The sequence below is a fragment of the Toxotes jaculatrix genome, chromosome 7, assembly GCF_017976425.1.
Source record: "Toxotes jaculatrix isolate fToxJac2 chromosome 7, fToxJac2.pri, whole genome shotgun sequence".
NCBI classification, from domain to species: Eukaryota; Metazoa; Chordata; class Actinopteri; family Toxotidae; genus Toxotes; species Toxotes jaculatrix.
In genome coordinates, this window is record NC_054400.1 from 29276500 (window position 1) to 29298376 (window position 21877).

The 21877-nt window shown below is 40.3% G+C and overlaps 1 protein-coding gene across 1 annotated transcript in view; it reads right to left on the reverse strand.

The window, feature by feature from the left end:
- The window catches only part of arid3c (AT rich interactive domain 3C (BRIGHT-like)), a 59844-nt gene extending 37967 nt beyond the window's left edge, over nt 1–21877 (reverse strand). The window contains exons 1-2 of the mRNA XM_041042922.1: nt 21688–21877; nt 20689–21333 (exon numbers count right to left, since the gene is read on the reverse strand). Coding sequence (XP_040898856.1) covers nt 20689–21333; nt 21688–21726 — 684 coding nt within the window. The 5' untranslated portion in view covers nt 21727–21877. The remainder of the gene's footprint in view (nt 1–20688; nt 21334–21687) is intronic.

Consider the following 21877-nt stretch of genomic DNA (forward strand, 5'->3'; position numbering starts at 1 on the left):
GTGTGTGTGTGTGTGTGTGTGTGTGTGTGTGTGTGTGTGTATTTGTGTATGTGGTTTTGTTTTACTATATTCATGGGCTCATAAAGCCAGGGGCCTACTATACTTCTGGCATCACTTCTTGTGTTTGCATGTGTTTTCCCCTGCCTGTATGTGTTTTTTTTGTGTTTGTAGCATGTTTCCTTTAATGGATGTGTTTTGACTTTATGGGCCACTGTAACACACTGTTTAATATATACAGTAAATTGAAGCATGATTCTGCAGCTGCTTCTTTGGCTGGATAGTTTCTGAAGAATATGACAACATCACAAACGTTGTGTGTTATGGGGAGCAAAGAGAACTGGCGAGAACAGTGTTGTGATGAGATCTACTGAAGTGAACACCAGACCACAGGAAGAGTTACCAAAACACTTGGACTGATGAAATACCAGTCTCACCACTCTTTATAGATTGTGAACATACACCTACTGTGTATCATGTGGTATGTACTGTAACTTGAACTGTAGAAGAACACACACACACATAAAGTAGCCAGAGTCCTGCTAAAGGAAGGAGGGGGAGACTTTACTTTGCCCTCAGCTGACCATGTGTGTTTGCTAATATTGACCAGAGGCTCTTCTTTGTGTTAGTTTGTGTGTGTGTGTGTGTGTGTGTGTGTGTTTGTGTGGAGCCCACTATACTTTTACAATATAAAATATCAGTTTTATACCCGCTATATCAGTTTCATGTTAGGGTTAGGAATTTAGCTGTGATTAGGGTTAGAGGCTAGGAAATGTATTATGAGAATGATGGGGGCCCCACAAATATAGTAAAAAAAAAGGGATGTGTGCATGTATGTGTGTGTGTGTGTGCGTGTGCATGTGTGTGCACGTCTCATTAACCTCAGCAGCAGAGAAGGAAAGCTTTGCCGAATCAACAGCTCATCCCTGTGTGCTGGCCTTTTATAGGGCCTGACAAGCCAACTCCAAATGGCTGCCATTCCCATGATACCTTTGTTTTTATAGGGCAGTCAACAAACCCCCCCAACCCCCCACCCCAGTGAGCACACAGGAGCCCCAGCACTTTTCTGAGCCCACTAACAGGCAAGCTGATCCTCACTGATTCCACTATGGCTTCATGAGGGTGGTTTAGCATTTCTTTTAACATTTATGGCTTGGCTTAGCTTTCTCCAAAGCTAATCTGTACATTGTTGGGACTGTTTGCTTTGCAGATACAGGAGGTGTCACAAGAAGCCCCAAGCTACTCTGTACTAGCTCATGTCTACATAACACAATAATGGAAGTTATATCTTAATGCGGTTAATGATACACGAAATATATCTGTGTGTTTTCCTTCTACTTCTCCTTTTTCTCAACATGTTTTATCCAATAATAATAACCATAACAATAATAACCATCTATAATGAACCCTATGATGAAACTGAAATCATCTTGAGTTTGAGCTTCATGATACAGTTATAAGATCACAAATCCACCCTATCATCACATACTACATTATCAAAATTTGTGCTAACACATGGAAAATCCTGCTGTATTCCTTCAATATCTGTATAGTTGAATGATGTCCATCGTGGCCCAGTCCTTTCCTCAAAAGGACATGTTTACCAATGAAGCAAAAAGAGTTGATGATGTTGAACAACTCTCACCATAGATTCAACAGACTTATCTCAGCTTCCCTTTGCTTTCTGAGTATCTGAAACCACAGCTCATCCCATCAGAGAAGAGGAGAATGAGGAAACCCAGAACAGACCTCATTTGCTCATTTATCAGTACATCTGACCGGCAGTAACAGAAGTGGGGTAAAAACCGTTTCCCAGCAGGCACACGCATCAAACTGCCACACACACACATACTTGTGATAAAACATAAATGAAACAGCTGAAATCAGCTCAGGGGTTAGCATGTCTGGCCTCAATGTTGTTATTTCAGTTTTCTGTGCAGTTGCAGCAACAAAAGCTTTTTTTGAGTGAGTGCAAGTCAGCTGCTTCTGTGGCAACTAGCACAACATGTGGTGTATAGCATAAATATATATAGCATGGCACTCGAGAATTATTATTGTCATCATGTTTGTAGTGCTGAAATTAATTGGTCAATTAATCAAAAATCAATCAATAATGATTGGAATAAATAGCTAAATGATTCAACGGTAGCTTATCTTTCCAGAAACGATGGCCCTGTTACTGTTGGTGTTAGAATCAATAGTTTGCTACTGTGCTACTTTATACAACAGGAGTCTTCAGAAGATTTTTAAATCCGGTGGATGAGTTCAGTTCTTCCATTATACTTGGCAGCATGCAAAAATAGTTTCTGACCCCTATTTAAAAAGAAAACAGACTTAGATATGTTCATTTATCAATGTTCTGCCTGGCTTCAGTTGGAAAAAACATGTGTCTCTTGCATGTGCGTGTGTCTGCATATGTGTGTGTATGTACAGATAGAATTTGTAGTATCTTGACCATCTGCTTACACAACGCCTGGCCTGAGCTGCCTGGAGTCCTGACAGGAAATACCAGCTCTGTGTGATGATGTGGCACTTTGAGCCATAAATTTACCATCCCCTCCTCCCCCCACGTCCCCTCCTCTCCCCAGTCAGCTCACCCCATCCCCCATCCTGCTTATCCACATTCACTTTCCTTCTCTCTCATATTTAGTGTTCCAATGCTTCCTTGAATTCTACTATTCTCAGCTCTTCCATGAAGCCAGAATGTTTTCATCAATACCCGGCCTGCCACAGCATGTTGTGGACAAATGTCTTTTTTAGTAATGCAGAGAGGAAAAAAAAATAATGGCTCAGCCCAGCGATTTCCTGCCATGTATCTCTTGTTTTGTGTCACTTGATTTATGGTCTGCTTTGCATCCATCTATTAGATGAATTAGGTTATGGTAATCCAATTAAAATCTCACCAGCAGGAGAGCGAGCAGCAGGGCTCAGCAGAGAGAAATGAAGACACCATGTTCTGGATCAGACCGTGTCACTCATGTATTGATAGAAATGTGTTTTTGGTCATAATCGATCCACAGTATCTGCATCTGGAGGTCTGATGAAAATCTGACTGGAGTTGTCATTTGTTATTTAATAATATGCATTTAACAATATGGATCAGCTGACCAGAAACAAACACTATTTCCACACTTTGTCCCACCCGTGTGCTACATATATTTATAAATCAAATCATACTGTATGTTTATCTGTACATGAAATGAGGTATGCTTCTGAAAGCCAGCACACATGCTAAACATTTGTGTTGTCACATTGTCCCACAGTGTAACTCACAATAGAAATAGAGAGGGTTTCACAGCTACATAGGAAAAAAGTGAAATAATTTTGGTTGTGATTAATGATGACATTAACATTTTAAATTACAGGTCTGTCATAATAATTTTGTACTTAAGTCCTAAAAAACTACATATCACATAAAACAAAGTACAGTCTTTTTCTGAGATTTGTTAATTGTGTTTGGTTTATGAGGAGTTGTCATTTCCTTAAAAAAAAAAGCTTCATTGAAATGATAAAAGTGTAAAAAAAAAAAGTATTAATTCATTATGACATCATGGTTCAGCTGTGCCTCTCACTGCTGTTTCCCCTTTCCCTTGTGTTTCATGTTTGTCTCTTTCCCTGTCTGTGTGTTTGATTGTCTGGGCATGGAAATCCAGTTCCTGCTCCCTATCCACCTTTGCACCATCCACTAAACAACACCAGCAGCATAGCGCTCCCGGCTCTCAGTCTTCAGTCTTCACCGGATGGTTCAGTTTGCCAACATGGTACTAACACTACAGCCAGCTCCAGTCCGAGCTTGTGTTTGTTCTCCTGTGTTTGTCTGAACTCAGCTGAATCTTGTGAAGGTTTATCATCCCAGTATCTTTGATGCTTGCCAGCACTTTCAACCGTGAGGACATGTTTCAGTTGCAAATTTTCAGCAGCGAGTACACACAGAAAATGTAGCCTTCTCTAGTTTTTAATTTATTATTGTGAATTATTGGTGAATTGTATGGTGACCTGTAGACGTTTCTGCATGCTGACTTCGAGACTCTTGGGATAACTTTAGCAGTTGCATGGAAATGAAGATTAGTGCTCAAGTGATTAGTCAATTAATCAATGAATTGATTAGTAGTTATCTTCATTAAAAAAATGACTGACACAATCTATAACAAAAACTGATGCAGGTTTAGATTTTTGCAAAAGGATATAAGGTATAAAAACAAATCAGCTCAGGGTTGCACATTATGATATATAATCATGTATGTAAATATGAACATGAGAATTTCAGTGCATGAAGAAACACAGACTCAAGTTCCTCCTGAGCTGGAACAGGGAATATTATGTCACTCCATGAAGTTAACCTATAGGGCTTTGGCACCACTGAAATGGGATGTGGGATTACTATGGCAAGCTGATAAGCTGCCATGAGGTGATAACAGCCATATGGACAAGGACAAGATCAAGCTTCATGCATTTATCCTACTATAAAGTCTATTTCTTCATTATTAAGACTGGAGATAAATCCTTCTGCAGCTCAGGAGAAGAACAGTTTTTGTTTCATTTAAAAATGTAGAGCAGCCAACAATCCACGTTCACCACACCCTTTACATAAAGGGCCACAGCCTCATGTGCTCAATTGCTAATCTGTTGTTTTAATCTGAAGTTGATCCCCTTGGTGATCTGCGACCGACTTAGGTATGCAGGAGCGCTAAGCAGCATTCTGATGGACAAGTAGGTCAGAGGCCTTCAAACAGTGCAGAAACAAAGTGTCGGCAAGCTCATGCTAGATTTCACAGGCGTGCACACCGATTAAAGAGGATCACATTACACAGCAGGGCCACATTCTCAGAGTATCACAGAGTTTGTATGACTGCATGTACCCACTGTGTTCATTTCTGTCTGTTTATATCATATTAGAAACAATAAGGGTCGGCTCTTCTTTCTGCAAACTGTCAACATGTCCACCACACAAGGTTACTTAGACTTATTTTAAACATGCTTAAACGTACAACAACTGAGTATCTTGATGCAAAATGTTGGTTTTCAAAGAAATAATCTCACCTCTCTTTTCCCTTTGATGGTTGCAACTAATTATTCTTTTTCATCTATATCACCTGATTCTTGTGAGAAACTGAGCAGCGAAGTGACACAAATACACTTAATGTGTTATATTTCATTTTCTTCCCATGCAGTTGGTTGGCAATGGATTCTACAAGCTCTGGCAGCAATTATATTTTGCTTTTTTTTTTTAAGAAAAAGATTGTTTCAAAAAGGAAGTTTTGGGTTTATCCAGTTCAGTGGTGATGTGACAAAAGGATGGAGAGTCTCACTGCCTGGAGGTGTGACTGGCCACATGCTGTTTAAAGTGCTGCAGCTTAGCTAATTAGCTATCCAGTCTGCAGACGGATGTTAGCAGGTCACTTTTCCCCCCAATGAAGGTTTGTTTGGTGACACATTCAACAAGCTAAGCTGCAGAACAGGATGTGTTCATGGTTTTAAGTTAGACCATGTTCAGATGTGACATTAAGACGAGTCTCAGATGATCCGATCACAGGTGGACAGCTCAAAACACACACAGTCAGTTCGCACGTGGCATTAACATGTGTTTCCACGTTTTTTCCAGTAACCAGTGGTGATTGGATCTCACTTCCTGGCTCAATATGCAAATAAACACGTATGTCAGTTCAGTTTAAAAAAACGCAAAAATGCATTGTTGTCTTCAACGATGCAGTAATGTCTTTAGCATGTCTTTAGCAATGCAGATCATAGGCCTAGTAAAAGTAAAAGAAGAAATCAAAACAGCTGGGTCTGTTCCTTGGCGTGTTCCAGGCAAAACAAATCTCCCTAGATGTTTGATGCACTCATGATATATCTCTATGGGCTTTTTGAAATTTTCAAACATCATGGACAAAGTCAGCTCACTGGATTTGTACAACTTCTATTTGTTTACGAATCAATATGAACATCCACTTTACACACAGGTTGTCAGTTTAGTAGGCGGTCCTTCACCGTGGCTCAGGACACATTTGCTTTCACACCTGTACTTAGACCTATCCATTTGTAATAGGATCGCCTGAGACGAGTTTAAGCCAGGTCTAAACAGGGCCTTAGATAAGGAGGGAGACTTTCGCAGAGAAGCTGATGTGGATTGTTATTCAGAGTGTGTGGCTCTTGTGTCAGGCTCAGTGTGACTGTCTGCTCTGCCTCTGATACATCACTGACCTGCTTCATACAACATTCAGTTGGCTGTATCAAAAGATATGATATTCTGCTCGATGGATGTAAAACTAGGTGGCCCATCATGAAAGCAAAAAATATAAACTAGAAATGCATCTGATTGCAGTAGTCAACAGTTAATTTAATATTAGTACTGAGTATGAGTTAGCGGTGGCTCCCTGTAGAAGGCCCCTGTCTATCGACATCCTTCCTAACACAGTTATATGGCCTCTGCTTGACAAACAATACAAGACCACTTTTTCCTACTGCTGACTCCCTCACAAATAATATAGGTCTCCCTTGGCTTTTTTTCTAACAAGGTCAATATTGATTTTTCATTCCCATTCCCACGCAGAATAATCTTTTCCATGTCCATTTCTTACTGTGCTGAGACATTTGTCAGGAGCCTGGATAGGACTGGAGATAATGATTGATAAGGCAAAACAAATCCATCAAGACTCCTTTTTAACATTGTTAGGTCTCATCCTGGAGAAAATGGGCTAATGTCACGTGCTGAACTGTCTTTTAGAAGCTGCTTGCGCCACGTCTTTTTTTTTTCTGAAGCCATAAACCTGGATTCATTTCAGACCTTATTAATAAGGATCATTATTGTTCTAGTTGTGGGTGAATCAAAGTCGCCAACTTATTTCCCCCATGGCCTCCCCCCGCTCGCTGCCAAGCTCACCATAAATTAAAGCACCTCTTGCAGCACTGGGCTAGCCTTCCTCTGTTTGTACAATGTGTTTTCTCAAGCAATCTCAACAAAAAGAAACAAAGACAGGAAGTACAACAGTTTCCTTTTTTCACACTGAGGAATCCATAAGCACATTAGGAACTATATCTAGTTTGCATTGATTTCAGCTACACTTAAGCTTGAATTTACTGATTGCTTCCCTGACCCTGTGAACAAAGAACACACCTCTGGCTGATTTTCTCTCAGTCACAATTAAAAAGACAGGGCAAAATGTTTTTTTGTGGTATTTATAACCACGCATCCATGTGGTCAATTTTATTTCTTTTCTCCACCTTTCATCCCCATCTTTCCAGCTAATCAGTGTGTGTATTAAAAGTGTTTGGAGCAAGCCTGGACAAAGAACTAATGCAAGGCAATTTCCATGTGCCAACAAGCTGTGGAATTCCTCTGGGACCTCTCCCATAAACAAAAGGACACACTGATGTCAAATCTCATCTTCAGTACATAGCATGCATTAGGCAGTCAGCTCCAGTTAGGGCCTTTCGTTTATTAGAATTACATTCAAATCACTTCTCCAGAATCCTTAAAGACCAGAAACCTCAAAATGCTATATATATTGTCATATCCATTTTATAAAAACTGTTGTCAGGAGTAAAATAATTTTTGATCAAATGTCTCTGAATAAATCAATCCTCTTAAAACGTCTATCTTCGGCAGGCTCCACTATGAACTGAAGCCATTATAGTGAGCAAAAGGGGAAATAGTACTGTACTGCATGCAGAGTGCAGTGGAAAAACAGAATCTAAGAACAAGATTTGATGATCACAGTCAAACAATGCAGTCTGGACATGTGAAGAATGCTGCGGAGTAACATTGCTTTGATCACCTCTGTAAGAGAAGACGCCGGAGCTCTGCTTTCCCAAAGCCGCCACCACTTTTCAGCTCATTGCTGCTGAGTGTTGTATGAGGGTCAGGTTACTCATTCATATTGAGGTATTGGGTATTAGGTATAGGTATTGAGACAGCTGTCACAGCCTCAGTCAACACACTTCATTCAGTCAACACTGAATGAAATGTGACATTATGAACTTCCTGTATTCTTAACCTGCTTCTTATTCTTGAAAACCTATCACAAAGAGCATGTTCCAACACGTCTGAACTGTTCGACCATCCACTTGACAATCTGGGATAAAACTCTACATGACAGACAGAGCAGTTAATTAACTGCAGGCTCCCATTAACACCTACGGCTAATTACTCAACATCCGTCACATCTAATTTCCACCTGTACTTCATTTAGCAAAGCAATTCTCTAGCTGGAGCGGTCAATGTCCAAAACTCTTGTATAATTTCAGGGTTGCCAGCTCTCTCACTTTAGGTGTGAGACACTTGGTTTCAGGCTCTGTCTCACTCTCTCACGCCAAACACAAGCAAACCAAAAAGCTGCTTCTTGATGAACAACACTATGATGGTTATGGGCTTGCTCTCCACACAGAACACTGTGCTATTCTCCATATCTCAGCAACAACATCTGAGCAGAACCACAGAGCACTAAAATGTGGCTTTAATTGGTGGAGACACACATACAGAGTTCTGTGTAAACACAAAAGTTTTCACATTTTCACATGTTGAATTTTGCCTGTTCCACAATCTTCTACAATCCCACATGTATTACTTTTAGAATAAAACTTTTATTGTGATATAGACAGAGGCTGTGACAGATTATAATAATTATTATTAGTTATTTTACTGTGGGCCCAAAGCTCACAGTGTTTTCTGACAAGTAGTTTTCAGTTTTGCAGCTTAAATACGATGTTTCTCAATATTTGCAGTAGTGGCACTACTGCACACCTGGAAGCACATCCATCTACTAAACACAACCACTCTAATGGTTAAAGTAAATACAAAGAAACTGTTTTGATAAATTTGTCCAGGTTTTGAGATATTTGATTTCTGACTCCACCTTCACTACAAATGAATTTAATTTGCAGGGATCACAGCATGAATTAAAAAGATATATTAAGAAAGGATATATTAAGAAATAACCATTTGGAACAGCTTTTAGTGAAGTCTAGGGAAATTCCCATTCAGATCCATTGTACTGGGGTGGTGGTAAACCTGAACTAAGAAAAACAGAACATTAAAGCTGCAGTATATTATAGCGGGAGAACCTGCTTCATCTGACACTGGGTGTATTGCACCTCCATTGAGATCATACCCCTGCACTGGATAAAGGGGAACTGACTAACCTTTCAAGTCTATTAAAAGGTGGAAAGTGAGAATGTGGAGGTTGGGGTGATGGGATTATGTGGCTAGTTTGACTTTCATGTTGTAGTCTGGAGTATACATCCCATCATACACCTGCAATCAATGCTGTTTTTTTTTTTTAATTGTTGGCACTGAATGTTTATGTCCTTGTCTGGCAATAGGGCTGAGTATAGCTAGGTTCACATGTTGTGAACCACGCCTAATGGAAAGATTTTTTATTGTAAAATGTTCAAATGCAGTTTAATAAATGGGATCAATTCAAATGCTGCACAAATTAATAACATTTAAATCAAATTCATGATTATGGGTTAACTGCCTTCTAATGAGCCTTCAAAATCCTAATCACAGGTTTAAGATAATGTCATATCCCACCTCACTATTGCAGTTTGCACAGTTTACATAGTCATCCTGACCTTAAATTCAATTTTGGGATATATATGTATATATATGCCTTTAAAGTTGCACTACTGCATTTTGCACACTAGGGGGAGAAAAACATCAAAACAGATACACCCATTACTCCCATTACATTACATTATATTACTGGTTTATAAAGTACTTATCGTGAATGTGTTAGCAAACATTAGCCCATTTCCACATCTGGTAGACACAGAGCAACACGATCCTTCATCTGGAGTGGTGTTTGTGTCCACCTGATCAATCTAAGTCCAGTATTTATATCCTTTTAGCTCTGTTTTTGGTCTCTACCAACTCCTGAGGGAAATACCTGGCTCTTTAGTTAGTTAATGCTCCACTATGTTCACCAGCTGGTCACTGACTGTGTCTGTCTGCTGTCTGATGGTGCTGGGAATGTAATTTTTTTATGTATGGGCTTGATTAACAGTGACATTGTTCTGTTATTTGGGAGTATAACCCTAATTTATGATCACGAAAATGTCATGCAGTACCATAGAGGTAGCTCCTACACATTTGTAAGTGACCTGTAACCTGACACTATGCCCCTGCCTCCACTTTATGGCTTTTCTTGATTAGTGGACTGACTAGGGAAGCTCTCACAGTGAAGTGTCACCTCACACTTCTCTATCAGTCAGAAAGGGTATTGTCTTTCCATTGGGCTGTAGCAGTGTGAGATGAGAGCAGGAAACATAACCAGCAGCTATTGTTAGGTGGATGTCGCCCTGTCACTCACAACCAAATGAGTGAGGGGGGGGGGCGTTGATGCTGCTGTGGTGGCATCTGAGATAGCAGGATTGTGTGTAGGGGGAGATAGTCATTAGTGATGGGGGTGGAGTTGCTGACCTCCTGAATCAGAGGCTCTGAACTGCCACTACCACTTGACTTTCCCATCTTCCTCTTTGCCACAGTGGAAGCCACTGCCTCATAGCTACTGCCTGACTTGAAAACATTTAAAGGAAACACTTCCTAAGAGTGGAGGGAGCTCTCACACCTGCCTAGATTATTATAAAATGATAATTAAAGTTTACAAAGTAATAATTCTAATCTATTATCAGGTATCTGTGACAGCCTACATTGTATGATCTGCTGAAAGAAGAGGGTTTTAATTAACTTCAACCACTAACAGCTTAATTTTTGTTTCATCCAAAATTATTTGTGTAGAAAAAATATCACTTCTCAGCATAAACTTATGCTTATGCTGTAGGACTACCAGGTAAGTTCTGAAACTCTGTATCTGTTATTTGATTCCAGCTGTTGGTTGTACTTTACTACTAGCCAAGTTAGCACTAGTGTTAGCTGCCTTCCCCTGTTAGTTAGCACAAACATTAGCACAGCCAGCTTTCCTGTACAAGGCAGCAATAGTGGTGATTTTGGTCATGGTTGATGGTGGAACTAAACATCGCTAAAGTATGAGGTATCTATGGAGACAAGCCCCTGCTCCTTTCCAGAAGGAGTACTCCCATTGGCTGTTTAGGGTGAACGTTTGAGGATTGTGAAACACTCGGAAATCAGTCCAACAGCCATTTTCCTGCAAGTAATGCAAAGCAAAAATTCACCTCTGACAGCATTGTTACAGCAGACTTACAGAAAAAAAGGGTTTCTTTCCATATTCTGACTGATGAGTATGGCAGTTAAGATTTCTTTCATTTTTCTTCTTTCTTCTTGCTCCCATGAGGCTTGGGTGTGGGCTTCTATGTACACAAAAAGAAAATGTATGCAAGGGAAAAAAGCACATTCAAAGAAGCCATATGTTAGTTGATGTCAAGGAGGGCAAATCTGAATATGTTTTCTCTCCCTCTTCAAGGTCAGTTTTCCTCTCAGGTTCTTCTCATTCTTTTCCAGCTATCCACCACATCTTGGCCGGATACTAACGTCAAGCTGTGTTGCAAGGCTTTATGAAAATAAAGCCCTCAGTGAGCAGGATTAACACAGAAGTTTCACCTGATCTTTGTGGCCCATTGACCTGGGCAGATCAGACCGGACAGGTCCAGATTACCCTCAATCTGGAGCCACAAGAGAGAGAGACACTGAGACCAGGCTGCTAAGCTGCGCACACACATCTGCTTCACTATCTGACATGTGAGTATACAGCAGAGCACTGATACAGAGAGGGCCCCCTCAGGGCTTCAATAGGAATGTAATGGCATGCATTATGTGCACACACACACACCTGCACAAACACATTAATCTGACAGGAGGTACAACAGATGGAACTGGTGTGTGTATCTCTTTCTGTCAGCTAGTCGCCAGTTTTGCATTTATGTCTACCCCCACCTTGAAAATACATGTAGTGCCGGTTTACATTTCAGAGCTTCCTGGGTTTCAAATTAACTCTCCAAAATTCACCTCGAAAAGCTCCAGTCCGCCTGGGACTAGAGCAGATATTCACATATTCACTAAGCATTCTTAGGTTAGTGAATAGAGAGAGGATGGGGGAGCTGGACGGTGAATGGCAAACACGTTAACTATCGTGGTTTGGGCTGATGCAGTCATGTCATGTTGCAGTTACTGTAATGCCCAGTTACTAACTAACCAGTTACTTAACGTTTAGACTTAATAGAGAAATACCTGAAAAAAACAAACTCCTAATGTCAGCATACGTCTCTCATTCATAGTAACGAATACCAAATGTTATGGATAAATTGCTATACATTGCTTGACACCCTGACAGGACAGAAGTGAACACCTCAAAGGCTCAAAGGGCTCATTATACAAGAAACAATTCAGCAACAACGACAGATCCTCCTCATTACACCAGAGAGACCTTGACACATAAACACAGACTTTTATGGCAGCAATCTAATCTGCTAGCTTGGCATTTGTCTATCAGTGATTACTCAATCTTAGCACAGAGCAGGTACCCCAGGTGGCAAATACAAATCTCCAGCCATTGACTGTACAAGCTTTTGATTACATACACTGGGTCAAAAGAAAAATGCTGAATGGCCATTATAGTTCATGCAAATGAGGCTGAAGGTCACGTATATTGAAGAATCAGTGAATTTTTTTTTTTTTTTTTTTTTTTGCCCTTGCTTTGTTATCTGCAGCCTCTGTAGGCAGGGACTGATCTGTGTTCACGTTGTAGGGGCTTTTTTTTTTTTTTTTACATTCAGTCCTTTCAGAGAAAAACACAACACTGAAAAACATCGAAGTAGAAATGAAATGTCCATGAATCACGACTTTTCTTGATTTATATTAATGTGTTTCATAGCAGCACCAGCCTGAGAAATTTAACCCGCTTGCTTCAGAAAATATCCATGTTAACAAATCATTAGTCTGAGATTCTTCAGTCTACAAGACTGTTTTTTTAATTAGAGGAACTGGAAAGAGTCTCCAAGGTTCATTTGACTACGGCGTTTTAGCACAATGAATCTTGTTTTAGAGTTAGGAATTAGCAAAATTATTAGTCTTGAGTCTTGAGTTGTTCTGTAGTGTAGGTCTGACTAATCAGTCTACACTGCAGAACAACTCAAGATTTGTTGGTTTTAGATTTGGTTGGTTCCCCATAGGAACTTTTCCAGGGACACATGAACCTCTTCAGGAAAGTGGTAACCATGATAAAAGGAGCCAGGGTCTAAATTTAGTTTCCGGACCATAGATACTGGCCCCCAAAAGAACTCCCTGCTCTGGAGGTTTTCATACTGTTATTGTTTCATCTCTTCTTCAGATGAGGCAGAAACACAAACAAGATTCAGAGACTTCTGGTTCCCTTGTTTAGTTTCTTTAAATGCATAGTTCCAGGAATGCTTTTGTCAGAGCTATTAACAAAACTTTGTCACCAACAAATGCATGTCCACTGTGGATAACCTAAACCAGGCATTCATCGAAGCTGACTTTTATACTAAAATGAATGGGAACTTTTTTTTGCAATGGAAGCTGTTAAAAGCAAAATTCCATAAATCTAAAACTCAGAGGAATGACTTGGAAAATGGTAATATAAAGTTTTCATGACCCCAGTGCTCACAGGTGTAGGGTAGGGTTAGTGAGCGCTGTGGTAATAACTGCAGCCTGTTAAGGAGTGTTCAGACTACACGCAGAGCTAATCTTAGAGGTGTCATGACTGTGAACAAAGCCAATAAAACTGCAGTGAGACACTGAATTTTTTTTATAAATCACATCTCATTTCATCACCCTTAGACTCACTTCACAAGCTTTTCACATTTTATTTTTGCCATTGAATTTTTGTGACATAGACGCCCCTCTCCAAATCCTTAAGGGCCTCTCGGAGCCTCAAACCAATGACATGAAGCACTGCATCATTATTTTGTCTTACACCAAATTTCTAACAATGCTAGCCATATCTAAAAACTGACATCCGCATGCATTTAATCAAAAGATAACACATCGTCATGGTAATGCTGAGGGCCTCCTCAACAATGGCGGGATGGAAAAAGTAAGTCAGAAGAGCAGTGGTGAGGCAATGTTTGCCCAGCAGTCAGAGCTCGTAAATAGCCGGGGGGGGGGGGGGGCTTTTTGCAAGCAGCTGCAGAAATTCCTGGCTGCTGCGATTAAAACGTAACACCCACATTGAGGGTGGGGAAGGTGTTTGAACAAGCTGACCCTGCCTCTGTTTTGATGAAAAGAGAGGAGCCATTTGCAGTAAAAACAAGTATTTCTCAATGGCGCATTGTGCCATGCCCACTTTTCCCTGCGTGCCGACTCCCAGGTCCCTGGACGCAGAGATACAGAATGAAAAGAAAAGACGAAGTCACATATGGAGGTTCTGTAAAGGAACCAGCCTGTGGATATATCTGTGTTAGTATGTGCGCAAGCACGGAATTAAGATAAATTAAAATCAATCTTGTGATGTATGTATGTAAATGGTAAAAAGATCATTTCATCATTGAAAATTGTGAGTACAGCAAATGTAACTTTGACAGGCATAAGAGGATTCATTTGTCTCAGACCAAACCAAGAAACCACATTCTCAATATATCAAAAAAATGATTTAAAATATGAAATGCTGCAGTGCCAAAACAATTAGCTGATTAATTGTTTTATAGAAAATTAATCAATGACTGTCTTTATAATTGATTATTCATTCAAGTCATTGGGTTCTAGATTCCTAATTACTATGTTAAGTAACACTGTAAACTGAATACTTGGGCTCTGTTGTTAGAGCAAACAAACTATAAAAATGGTAAACTAAATTCTTAAAATTCTTATAATGCATCATTCATGTTCTATTCATGTATTCACAGCCACTGTGCGGCATCCCTGTGACTTGGCGGTTGAGGCGCCATGAATCCATGAGACTGTCACCCAATGTAAAACATGCCAGTAGGTCAGAGATGAGGAATTACTCCAAGGGTCCTTCAGTCCCTGACTGACGAACAGAAAATTCAGCTTCATTTTTAACTTTGGTTTTTTTTTAACCTCTTGTGACTGGCTGGTTCTCAGTGTTTACATAAAGGGGAAGTGGTAATTTGATGTAAGCCTCTCGCCAAAGCGACAAACAGGGACAGTCAACCAATCAATGATCGAATGTTCTTAATGACACAGTGACCACCTCACAAGTCAGCGATCAACATTTAATGTAGGGCAGGGCGATGGCGAGAAGGTAGCAACAGTTGCCAAAGGTGAAGGCTTGGCACCACAGTCACAGTAGTCCTGGCAACAAGAACCAAGGAACTAGGGAAGGAAGTGAATGAATAAAACAAAACGATAAAAAGAATGGCTTTCTTATTATGACTCGGTTCCCTTCGTTTGGGCCCCCCACCCACCTACCTGTCCTATCTGTGTACATGCACTGTCACCTGTGAGATCCTATCAACTACAGATTGTGCTGCTGATACATCAGATTCATTCTATGACCGGAGAGCAGAACATTACCAGGCCTGACCATACAGCACAGACACACACTTTCACACACACAGTTCTGATCTTCTTTTCCCTCTATCACTTCTTCGGTTTTGCCTTTAACCCCCCCCCCCCCCCCCCCCCCCAAAAAAAAAACAACCTTCACACCCATGTGTCTGCTTGCCATATAACTATAATGGCACTCAGTGAAAGAATCCAGGAATGCCATTAAAGCATTTCCAGTGACGAAGCACATTTTAAAGTGCGCTGCAGCTGATATACATGGAGCCAAAGTAGAAGGGGGGCCAGGAAGCAGAGGGGCCCCACGCACTGTACCGACAGGCTGTACTGTCTGGTATTAAAAAATATGTATATATAAGAATAATAATAATAAAAAAAATAAGGTCTTTGTCACATGGTATTTCAGATAACATGTTTTACTGTATCTACATGAGACTGCACTGGGTATCCAGTGTTGACATGGGAGTCATGGTGCAGCAGCATGTGTGTATTTTCCAGAGCCAGTGTCCCTGCCAGGTTTTATAGTCACATTAAAGTGGGTGGTGCAGGGGTGGAGAGGTGGAGGGGGAGGGGTCAGATTAGAGGGCTGATTGTTTTTCAAGATGAACCCTTGGATAGAACAGCTGAAAAATACAGAATCAACATGTAAAGAACCAGACGAGTGGCTTTCCACAGTTCAGGCCTCTTACTGCACTTCACTGTAAACTTTACAATGCAGTTAACTGTTCCAAACAATGTCTGCTGAATACATCTGAATGTACCTTATCTAATTTTTCAGGGATCCATTTGCTTCCATTCGTTTCTGTTTGATATTAAACTCCAGTAGCAAAATGTGAAAGTTGCATAATGCAGACTTGGTGTTCACTGTAATGGATTTCAAGACAAATGTGCTAATTTTTAAGTTTTAATTACAGTTGTTATTTTAGAAACTAATCACTCAGATATCACTAACCAAATGTCACAGTTTGAGGCATCTGTTCCATTTGATGTAAAATTAAAAAAAAAAAAACAAAAAAAACAACAGCTGAATAAATCTGCTACATGAGGTGAGATTTATATTCATGTTTTCCATTCAAAACATTCCATTGTGTGAAGATTTGTGAGGATATTTCTGCAGTGTGGATAATTTGAGTGGCAGGGGGAGGGGAGTGAAATCATACACCAGTGCAGCTGGAGCTCCTCCTCCACCAAACACTTTTCTATAGTTGTCGGAAAAACAAGCTGGAAGAGGTCGAATCCACAAGAAAAGGAACGGCTATTGACTACTGAGTGTTCATCATTCACTTAGGGGGAAATGTCACATCTACAAAGCCTCAGAATGAGCTCTGCTGTCTGTCCATGATTTTATTTAGCAATAACACAAAGCTGGGATCAGTTTTCAACATGCTGACACATACTGAAAATGATAACTATAATAATAAATAATATTAACAAGTAATGCAGACTTATATTGAGCCCTCAACTGTGGCTTCAGAAAGCAGAATAATGCAGGACGCTGCACTATAATTAAGGAAATTAAATTGAACTGTAGGAAATTCTTGAAGCAAATTCATTTGTACTGGAAACTGGAATGTTCACTTGTTTAAAGGAAAATAATCTTTAGGATTCAATAATGAATTCCAGGTGGAGGTTTCTTTTAGTGTAGCTTACACAGCCTCTTTTAACTGTGAGTGAGATTCTGCAGATGAAAGTCGAGTACAAAGAAAAACCCCAATCATCACCAGGCATGACACAACTGACATAACCTGTCAAACTGCAGCACTGCGCTACCTCTGATACAGAGATCATGTTTATTATGTTTTCAGTCCTATTTTCAGTCCTAAAATATAATATCATCAAATACTACAGACATTTGGTGGAAACTTAACCCAGTTAAGGAACAAATGTTTTATTTTTGGTGAAAATTTATCTAAAGATTTTCTGACATTACAATCCAGCACGTCGAACATTTTTATTTTTTTCTTTCTCATGTTACATTGACTATAATGAATAAATTCAGGCACATGTGTTCTATATATTAGGATAATCTATCAGAATATGAACTTTATAATGCAGATCTTAGGATGAGCTAGATTAAAAAACACATGTTGAAGAAATGTGCTCCAAATTCAAATAAATTAACCAAATTTGAAGAAATCCAAGCTCACCAGATGTTCGAATATTTCTTCCTGTCAGACATTAAATGTCGTTCTTTGTCTTGATTGGTTAGACTGTGGAAACACCTACCTCCTACAAAGTCTGATATATTGTATTTTATAAATCTATTTATAATGTTGTCAATAAAGCAAACCAAATAATTTTTTGTTGTTTTTTTAACTCATACAAACTGGTACACAAACATTGTGAAACATGTTCTGAAAAATCCAAAAATGTTGCTAAAATGCATACACACACACACATACACAGACACACAAACACACACACACACACACACACACGAGTGAGAATTTCAGCATTTCAATATCAGAAATGCAGCAAATAACCAAAAAAAATGTATCCACAAGTTTAAAGTATGAACATTAACAGTTTGTCTGAGTGTCTTCATGCTATGTGTTGTGGTTGGTGTCCTGCTCTATATGAAAAGAGCCCTGAACTTTGGTGCAGTATAAAGAAAACTGACCTGACTTGGTGATTGTTGCACTTCTAGATCTGGACACTTTTGTCTCTGTGTTGTAGTGCAGTTCGTTTAACAAATTAATTTTCAAAAATAAATAAATAAAACAATTTTTGTTCTTTGTCTTTTCTGTCCTTTCCATAAAATGTCTTCAGTTCCAGTAAGCTTTGCAAATCAGCTTGCCGAGCTCTGAAACGCTGTTGTCATGTGCTGAAGCAGTGCAGACTTTTCAGATCTCTCCACACATTCACCTACAGAGCTCTGATGACACTAAAAGCGAGTTCAAAGTACAGTTTATTCTTTAGTGCCGTAAACAGCAGAAGACTGAAAAAAAGTCATAGATAATTCACGTTAACTGTTTACATGTTATTTTGTTCTCCTGCCGTTGGTTATTTTGGGGGGTTAAACACAGAAATGCAGCTTTTTGAATGGAGGTGTGATTATGTCAAATACCTGCAGGCTCACATATCCGCCCCAACATGCTTGTAAATAATGTGTACGCGTTTCAGAGAGGAAGCACGGTCAAGTGTGTAACAGCACACGATTTTCTTTCTGTCGTAACACTCTGGCGCAAAGCCAGCTCCCAGCTTCACACACAAATGCTCTCGCCAGACAGGGAGATCCCAGCATTTTTGGGTGTGAGCCAGGCAGGAATACCACCAGGTCCACTTTCCTGCATTTCCTGAGCCGCTGCCAAAACTCCTAACACAACAGTTCCTCCCTCCCTCCCTCTGTCTCTCTGTCTCTCTGTTTCTCTGTCTCTCTGTGTCTCTCTGCCTCAGGTCTTTGTGCCGTCTCCTCTCAGCATCTTTTTCTGTCACCACCAGGAATGTCTTTTATGTTTTACAGTCTCATCGCTTAAGATTCTGCTGTACGTTGTTGCTGCAGGTTGTTGGGTCATTAAAAGTTAAAATAAGTCTTACCAGCAGCCTGCCACCATTCTTTGCACTAAATATTTGGGTCACCTTTCAATTCAATTTAAAAAAAACAAAATCTCATATAACACCAAAAGAGCAATAAAATGCTGATAAAGTTAAAGCTGCTTTTAGTTTTTTGCCAACACTGACTTTCATACTCCTGAGGTCTATACAAGTTATTTAGGAGCTGCTGTAAACACAGACTGGTCACTTTTGGTTCAGATCAGATTAAAACTGGTCCGCCTCAGTGGGGCCTTTTTATATTTAGTCCACATCTTGTTCCTATTTCAAAGGATGCATTTACTGCCTTCAAATGTGGTTTTGTTTTGCAGCTTTGAGCATGCTTAGTATGCTGGCTCCACTCTGTCTGCCTAGCAGCCATAAGCATCCTTTTATTGTCCCATGACCATTACACTGAATGACTACATACAAATGCCCCCCCCCCCCTTCAATAACTGCACATCCTGAGGAATCTTTGAAGCATACAGCCTGATTTTACTCGGAGCGTGCATGCACGGCAACAGGAAACTAGTCTTAATGAAAATAAAAGTGTTTTCAGCTAAAAGTAAAGGTTTTGTAATGACAGTAATGGATGTATCTTAAATCCATCTGCTGAAGCTTTTCCACTGGTTATAAGATCTAATAACCTGAACAAGGAAAACTTCAATCATGGACGGTAGGATAAATGCCAGGCAAGCAGTCCACTTACATGACGATGAACTTCATACACATACCTTAAAAATATACCAATAATGAATCATAGATGTGAAGGGAAGACATAAAAGTGGATGTTGAACGTTCACTCCACAGGCTCATCTCACCATCCTCCACACATAATTGTCTCAACGTCGAGGCTATTGGTTTCAGGCCCTTATTTAAATTGCATTTCCATGCATTGGGGTTGCTTTAATGTGCAGCGCTAATGCAGTCACTAATGTACACATAACATTTAGTGAAGTCTGTAAATGATCCGTCATAAATAAAAGATGACACGGAGTATCCACGATAGCTCAGAGTATGGATCTGCCCGCTGCCGCCAGCTGGAAACCTACAGGCTGCTGTATCACTCAAATAACTTACTGTCATTAACCAGCCACTAACAAAACAAAACAGCTGTTTAGAAGAAGTGCCTTCAATAAGTGTTCAGTGTAATGAAACATACACACCCTAAATCCATTACAAATAACCATTAATAAAGCTTTTATAATGGCTTTATTAATGGTTAACAAATCAGTTACTGAAGGCATTAATAAGAATACTGACTGACTGACTGGATCATATCACCACTTTCTGGGAAAGGGCTTGAACCAAAATATGTTTATTAATAACTTACCAAGCATTTATTTATGAATCACAAACATTCATTACTGCTATTAAAATGAAAGGGCAAACACAATCCAATGTGAAATATGTTCTTATTAATGATTATTACGTGAGTAAAATGATTTTCTTGTTGGTATTAATTTTGTTCTAAATGTTTTTTAATGCTTGGATTTTGATCCAGCGCCTCTTGCAGCCTCTTTTCCAAAGGTTCAGTGTTTGTATCGTCCAATCTGTCAAAGGGATTTTTAAAAGGTACTCTTATTAATCCTGTAACTAAATAATTAATTACCGATTGTCCATTAATAAAGCTATTACTTAAAATTTATAAACCCTTTAGACTATAAACTGTGCCTTATCAGAAAGCCTCATTCTAACTTGTATCCAAGTTCCAGCCTCAGCCGAACAGAAAATGTGAAGTGTTCAGTGAGTCAGTGCTGTCTTACCTGTTTGAACTGCTCTTCATAGGTCCACTCGTGGTGCTGGGACTGGGGCTGCGCGGATGGAGACTCTGCGCGACGGGCCGGGGCGAAGGCCGCCGGGACTCTGGACATGAGATGCATCGGGGCGCTCTTCGGAGACAGGCAAGCTCCCTGAAGCGAGGATTGTTGGTGCTGGTAGTGGTTCAACGCGACCTCGTCCTCGTTCTCCTCCTCATCATCCACGATCTCCTGCTCCTCCGCCTCATCTCCCTCCTCGTCCCGCTCCTTGTCGCTGCCCGCTCTGGAGGAGTTCCCGTCCTCGTCGAGTCTGCGGACCTCCATATGAGGGAGCGTCACCCCGGGGGACGAGTTGGCAACTCCAGCGGCCAAGGCGCCGCGCATCGCCGCCTGGTAGTGGCGGAAAGCCAGAGCTTGCTGATGTATCTGGGACTCCACCATGGACCGCAGGTCTTTCTCTTTCTCCGCCTGCCGGAGCTTCTCTTCCAGAGCCAGGCGCGCCGCCTGTTGCCGCTGCAGATTCTCCATGACCGCCTCGAGCTTCATGCCGCCGCTACCAGCCTGGTGGGACAGGGTGCCGTGGAACGGGCTGTGGGAGGAGGCGGAGGGAGCCTGAAGGGGAAGGCTCCCGGCGGACGAGAAGGAGCCTTGCTGCGAGGGGGAGACGAAACGATGGTCGGGTAATGATTATCTATCAGCGGTACTTTAATACTAAAACACACTAATCCACTAATCAAACTCATTGAAACAGTTATGGCATCTGATTTGAAAATGAAGCCTGTTTATACAGAACATAACCTGTCAAATATGTGGCATTACCATTCAAGTTAAACGTGGAAAAACTTACACTAAGTGGCTTAAACAGTTAAACTGTCCAAATACAAAGTATCTAAGTGTGTAACATCATTAGCTTTAAATGGTAAGTGAATTTGAAAAAGGAGACAAAAGTTAGCAGTGGTGTAGTTAAGTCTAATGATCCAATAGAAATAAAACCTGGAATCTTACCAAAGAAGATTTAGTTGCTATACTTGTGTTATCAACCATGCTTCTCTCCGTCAGATGCGCGGGAATTATTATGACCAGAGTCTTCTTTCAGTCCTGGGAACGTTCCGCATTCAACATCCAGATATTAAGTCTCGATAGTTGGCTGAGTTTTAATAGCCTGCTTGATTTGTGCTTGGTGTTGAATGGTAGA